Below are 7,101 nucleotides of genomic sequence, written 5' to 3' on the forward strand. Positions count from 1 at the left end.
ATACATGGAAAAAGAAAATTATGCAATTATTAAACTGAAAATTTTACTTTTATCTATTTTAAATTAAATTTTTACAGATGATAAAACCATTGATAGTACAGCAAAGAGGGATGATGAAAAACATCGATTACAATTAACTGATAATGGTTAGAGTTAATCATTTGATATATATCATTATCATATAATTTTAGTCATTCCGGATAAAACTTTTCCGGATTTTCTATTTGCTCATATAAAATAATTAATACTAAATCTCTTAATCGGTAAACGTCTATTAGAAATAAATTCAAAAAATAAAAAGAAAAAACCGGAATAAAAAACAAAAACCGGAATAAAAAACAATAGCTGAAAAATTGTAATAATGCTTGAATTTTTTTTTAAAAATTTTCAAGTCATTCTTAATAAATGAATAATATTAAATGAGAGATTAATTTTATTTTTTATAGCAGCAAAGAAATTTTTCCGTTGGATATTACCGGCTAATAATCGGATACCGGATAATAAAACAATGAAAATATTCAGTTCCATTCAAGCATTTACAGCATGTTTTGCCGGATTTGCACATGGTGCTAATGATGTCGGGTAATTTCATTTTTAATTTTTTTTTTGTTTTATTAAAATATTTAGGAAAATATTGGAATTTATTTTAATATTTTTGAAATAAATTATCATATAATTTATAATCGAAATGAAAACTTTTTTTTTTCAAAAAAAAAAATCAATTTTTCTGCATAATTAAAATATAAAAAATTGATAAAGTAACCTAATAATTATTATAAAATAGCCTAATAATTATCATGAAAGCATAAAAAAATTTTACAAAAAAAAAAAAAAAATTAAAGAAATTTTATAATTTTGGAAATTTTACAAATTAAAATTTTTTAAGAAAAAATTTAAAATAAATGATTAAATGATAAATAATATATTTTTATATTTTTAGAAATGCTATAGCACCATTAACAGCATTAATATCAATTTATTCAAATTTGGATGTACGACAACATGCTGAAACACCAATTTATGTATTACTGTATGGTGTATTTGGTATATGTGTTGGTCTTGTGGTACTTGGACATCGTGTCATACGAACAATTGGTACTGATATGTCAACAATTAATGCTGCAAGGTTTTTTTTATCATTTCATCAAATTAATATGTTCTTAAAATTTGCATAAATTTTTAAGATTTATATATAGCAATTTATAATTTGAATTGAATAAAAATTTAAAGAAAAAAAATAGTATAAAATTATATTTAAAGAAAAAAATAAAAATACAAAAAAAAAAAATGATATAAAAATTTGGAAAAAAAACATAAATGACATAAAATCATATTTTAAAAAATTTAACAAAAACAAACTACACAAATTTATATTTTAAAAAATTTAAAAGACATAAAAAACAAATCATATAAATTTATACTTTCAAAAATTTAAAAAACACAAAAAACAAATGATATAAATTTATATTTTAAACAATGTAAAAGAAAGCAAGTGATACAAATTTATACTTTAAAAAATATATTAAAAAAAGACAAATAATATAAAATTTGTTGAAATCCGGAAAGAAATTGTATAAAATCCGGAAAAAAACAGATTTTCGGAATTTCAGTGGTTTTACAATTGAATTTGGTGCAGCAGTAACTTCATTAACAGCTAGTAAACTTGGTCTACCAATTAGTACAACTCATTCATTGGTTTGTTTTACAATAATATTTCTAATATATATATATATATATATTTTTTTTATGGAAATAGAAATTTTGAAAGAAAAACAAATGGATAAATTCATAATTGTAATCGTAACTTTTAATTGCAACTTAATTAATTACAACTTTTTTTTTGAGCTAATTGTAACTTAATTAATTGTAACTTTTTTGGCTTAATTGTAACTTAATTAATTGCAACTTTTTTTGAGTTAGTTGTAACTTTTTCTTGGCTTGATTGTAACTTTTTAATTTAATTACAAATTTTTTGACTTAATCACTACTTAATTGTTAATTATAAGTTAATTGTGACTTTTTTTTTGTTTATTTTAGGTAGGAAGTGTAATATTTGTTGGATTGGTACATGCAAGGAAAGGTGTCAAATGGTCAATATTTCGAAATATTGTCTTATCATGGATCTTAACTTTACCTATTTCAGGTTTATTTTATAATTTTTAAAAATATTCCTTCGTTTTGCTCTTTTTTTTATAGAAAGACTATTTTTAATATTTTTAAAAACAATTTTGCTTGCATAAGTTTTTGAAAAAAAAAAACAAAAAAAGTAAATTAAAAATTTTAGGTTCAAATAGAATTTTGCACATAGTTTTTGTGATCTTTTTTTTTAAACTTGTGTAAACATTTTCTCTTCCTTTTTTTTCGAAATTTTGTTAAATATTGAAAATATATATTTTTTCTTTCTCTTTCTCCCTCTCTCTTTCTCTCTCTCCCTCTCTTTTTCTCTTAAACGCTGATATACCTATTTAAAAGTTATTATTAACAATTTTTATATTATAATTTTAAATTATTTCAGGCCTTATGTCGATGGGTTTGATGTTAATTTTGAAATTTTTACTTTAAAAAGTATAATTTGAATGTTTATTTTTTTTTAACTTACATTAATTGTTGTATGTAATATATTTCATTATTTTTTGTTATCAATTTTAACAATTCCATCCTATCTTTGTTTATTTTAATTTGTATAATGAAAATTAAAAAAAAAAAAGCTTTGCCATTTACCATTTAATCTTTTTTTTTCCAAAATTTTATGCTAATTTAGTAAATTGATAAATGATAAGATTGGCGAGAGAATAAATTGTTTTCGTTTTCTTTTTCTTGATAATTTTATCCAATTTTAGACAATAATATTTACAAATAAATAATCTAACTGATAATTAATGATAAATTTATCGTTCCATAATGTTTCTTTCAACAAACTTCATGAATTTTTAACACTTTCTTGTATCATTCTTTTTTTGATCGCATACATTAAGTTGAATGATCGAATGATAATTCTTCTAACACTTGAACTGAATGATCGAATGGTAATCCTAACATTTGAACTGGATGATCGAATGGTAAATCCTAACACTTGAACCGAAGATCGAATGGTAATCCTAACATTTGAACTGGATGATCGAATGGTAATCCTAACATTTGAACTGAAGATCGAATGGAAATCCTAACATTTGAACTGGATGATCGAATGGTAATGTTAGCAGTAATTAAAAATTTTATCGAGTAAAATTTGCAGTTTATTTCAAGTTAACCTTCATAATACAAATAACCTAATCAATTACCCTTATCTATTATCAGTTGTAAAACCATTTGATGAGAAAAATTTATTAAATAATTGTAAATTAATTAATTAATGAAAATAGGAAAAAGTTTGAATAAATTTTATTGAAAAAAAGTCTAATTAAACAATTCAAAAATAACAACATTAAAACCCGAACAATCTTACTAATTCCACCTATTGCACATTTGTAAAATAATAAGTTATCAATGATTGCAGAGAATATAGCATGACTGATATCACTGATATTATTATTATTATTATTATTATTATCATTATCATTATCAATCTGATAAATACATTTAGACTTTCTGTGAACATATAAATGAAATCAAAATGTTTTATAATTTATAAATTTAATTTATGCAAACAATCAGATACAGGATCATCATATCTTATCACTCCATTTGATAGTTAATCTTTTGGATGATAATTAGTTCTTTCATAGATTATCTTTTTGAAAAAAATTTTTTTTTTGCCAAACACACTTTTCCCATTTCTTCTTATTATCTTCCTTTCAAACTTTTGTACTAAAAATATGGATTCCCCAACTATTGAAATTATATCGGAAACTTTTTGACTTTTTTTTAAATTCTTTCAATTTATTTTTTAATTTTCTTGGATTTTTGAATTTTTCAAATTTTTTTTGCATTAATTTATTTTCTAGTATATCAGCTATTTCTATCATTAATTTATTTTCTAGTATATCAGCTATTTCTATCATTAATTTATTTTCTAGTATATCAGCTATTTCTATCATTAATTTATTTTCTAATATATCCTCTGTTTTTTTTTGACTGAACAAAATACAAAATGAAAAATACATACAATACATATAATATTATTATTGCAAGACTTGCACTAAAAAAAAAGATGTAATTCATAGTTCTAGTTAATTAAAATATATAATTAAAAAAAGTTACAGTTAATATAATATGTATAGTATAATTTAAAAAGATATAATTAACAATTTAATTATTAATTTAAAAACTGTAAACTTCAAAAAGAAAAAATTGAAATTGGAAAATTGTTATGAGATCGAAACATTTACCCTCCAGAAAGAAGAAAAAAAAGAAGGGTACGAAAATTGTAATTCATTTTAAATTTGTGATTATTTTTTTTTTAAGGATACGATTAAAATAAGAATGGAAAAGGAGTGATAATGAAAAAGTATCAAATTAAATGTTTAAAAATAAAGTTTCTCTAATTTCTCCATTTTTTTTCTTTTTTTGTAATAAAATAGCAAAAATTTTAATCGATTAATTAGAATGAAAAAAAAAGCAAAATAATTTCATTTTGTTAATTTATCAAAAAAAGAAAAAAATTTTTTTTAATCTTACATATATCTTCACATTGAAATTTCACTTATTTCATTTATTTCTATAACAAAAATGATAACAATTTCATAGAAACTTTAATCATAAAATTCAAAAATTTATTAAAATTCATAATTCAATCTTTTATTTTATAAGATCAAAGTTTAGAAATTCTTACAACTCCTGTGTTTTTCTTTTATTTTTATTTATTTTACATACTTTTTTCAATTCAAGTAATAGTTTTTTACTGAAAGAATAATGCTCATCCGATTTCGATCGTATCCCAAAAATAAAAAAACAAAAAAAAAAGAAAAAGAAAAATCCTATTCAATTATTCTGATCGATATGACGAAATATCATTAATTTTAATCATTAATTAACATTTTAATTTACTAACAGAGCGATAAATAAATGATGATGATAAAATATCATCATTATGGAATGCATCATCATCGTTTCAAGTACGAATCTGGGAGAAGCAATTAATATGATTCCAAAATTAAAAAAAAAAAAAAAGAATCATAACAAAAATTTCATTAATAGCATTGATCCAGCTGCTACAAAACCTGAAATATTGATTGTTTCTTAATTAAATTTTACTAGTTATCAAATAGTAAGGATGACTTTCTTTTTTTTTTTTTAAAAATAGCAAACAAGAAATGCAAATGAAAATTTAACTCAAATTATATTAATTTTAGCCTTAATATAAACTATTTCTAAGGAATTATTGTTTTCTTTTTTTTTTACTTCTAAGAAATCATTGTTTTCTTTTTTTCTTAATCAAAATTTAATTAGGAAAAATTTTAAGTTATTGTTAGAAAAAAAATTAGTCGCAAAATATTCCGAAAAAAAATATTCAATATTTTCAAGAAAGACATATCGAGATATGTTGATTTTTAAAATTTTAAAATTTCAATATATCTGATATAATCTTCAAAGATTCAAATTATTCTCTATATTATGCCGGAATTTAGAGAATATAATCAATTTCATTTGTTACTTTACCTGAAGCAGGTAAAGTAACAACCCATGATAGAAAGATATTTCGAAAAATACTCCATCGAACACCAGCACTACGAGATTTGACAACACCGACTGCTACTACACTACCAACCTGAAATTTAACTTTTTAAATTTTAATAACAATTATTACATTCTTATTTCTGACCTAAAGTTGGCTAATAATCTTAATGACCTTAAAAACTAAGCTTACTTCTGAACGCTTCAAATAAAGCACTATAAGGTCATTAAGAATGACCTCTCAAAAAAAAAAAAAAGACCTAAGGTTTTCTTTGATAATCTTTTAATGATTGTCTTTTCACAAGATTTTTTTTTGTAGGGAAATATCCGGATTTATCGTATCCTTAGATTTTTTAATCACACATCTATTTGACCTATTATTGTATCGTTAGATTAAAATAATTATCCTAATGTAAGACTTTTAATTATACTGCAATTATTCGAATGAAGAATTGCTAATCTTTCCAAGAGTTTTTTTTTCTACAAAAATTTTTTAGATAATTAATTACCAAACAATGTGTTGTACTAATTGGTAAACCAGCTTTGCTTGCCAAAAGCGCTGTTACTGCAGCACCAAATTCAATCGTAAAACCACTATAATTTTATCATAACATTGTTTAAATATATGAAATTTATAATAAAAGGGTTGAAAACTTTTGGAAATTTTTTAAATTCATAAATTAATATAAATCAAAATTTCATCTTAAAATAAAATTTTTTAAATTTTAAAAACATATTTTATAATACATATATAATTACCAGTTATTTTTTTTCTTTGCTTATTGATAAGATTATTTTAGTGATAAGAAAAAAAAACAAAAATTCATTTGACCTAGCTGGATTAATATTTGACATTTCGGAACCAACTGTACGAATAACTTTATGTCCAAGTACCACTAAACCAATACAAATTGCAAAGACACCAAATACTAAAACATAAATTGGTGTTTCACCTTTTTGTTGTACATCCATTTGAGTGTAGATGGACAAAAGCGCTGCTAATGGTGCTATTGCATTTCTGAAAACAAACAAACAAGTAAACAAACAAACAAACAAACAAACAAACAAACAACAACAATAAATATGTTTTCTTTTCGATTTTTAATTAAAATTTTAGAAATGTGAAATTCTTTTTTTTCGTTTTTGATAATTTTTTCATTTCGTATTAATTGCAAAATGCCAAAATTTATTATATATGACAAAAAAAAGAGAGAAAAAACTGTTAGAATAAATTCAAAAATGTTTGTTTAGGCAATTTTTTTTTTTAGTTTTATTAAAGTTCAAAATTTATTTCTTTACTAATTTTTTGACAAAATTTACTTACGCAACATCATTAGCGCCATGAGCAAAACCTTCAAAACATGCAGTAAATGCCTGAATGGAACCGAAAATAAGCGTAGTTTTCGAATCCGGTTGATGTTTTTTATCCGGTAAAAAGCATCGTACAAAATGTTTCAGGGCTAAAAAAAAGAAAAAGAAGAATAAAAT

General features: G+C 22.0%; 2 protein-coding genes across 2 annotated transcripts in view; one reads left to right on the forward strand and one right to left on the reverse strand.

Moving 5' to 3' along the window:
• Window positions 1-445: 445 nt before the first annotated feature.
• LOAG_11239 (phosphate transporter) lies at window positions 446-2,562 on the forward strand (the record flags this gene model as incomplete). The annotated part of the gene is made up of 5 exons (XM_003146761.2): window positions 446-582; window positions 941-1,126; window positions 1,611-1,695; window positions 2,038-2,143; window positions 2,516-2,562. Exons 1-5 carry the CDS (start codon window positions 509-511, stop codon window positions 2,560-2,562), a joined length of 498 nt encoding a protein of 165 aa, XP_003146809.1. The 5' UTR covers window positions 446-508.
• A 3,001-nt stretch (window positions 2,563-5,563) lies between these two features.
• LOAG_17641 (phosphate transporter) overlaps window positions 5,564-7,101 on the reverse strand; it is a gene marked incomplete at both ends in the record, with an annotated part of 5,248 nt that continues 3,710 nt past the window's right edge. Inside the window, 4 exons of the mRNA XM_020450303.1 lie at window positions 5,564-5,707; window positions 6,123-6,207; window positions 6,446-6,631; window positions 6,938-7,073. Of these exons, the coding sequence (XP_020306044.1) occupies window positions 5,564-5,707; window positions 6,123-6,207; window positions 6,446-6,631; window positions 6,938-7,073 (551 nt within the window). The remainder of the gene's footprint in view (window positions 5,708-6,122; window positions 6,208-6,445; window positions 6,632-6,937; window positions 7,074-7,101) is intronic.

Source organism: Loa loa (assembly GCF_000183805.2).
Source record: "Loa loa unplaced genomic scaffold supercont3.106, whole genome shotgun sequence".
In the NCBI taxonomy this organism is placed as follows: domain Eukaryota; kingdom Metazoa; phylum Nematoda; class Chromadorea; order Rhabditida; family Onchocercidae; genus Loa; species Loa loa.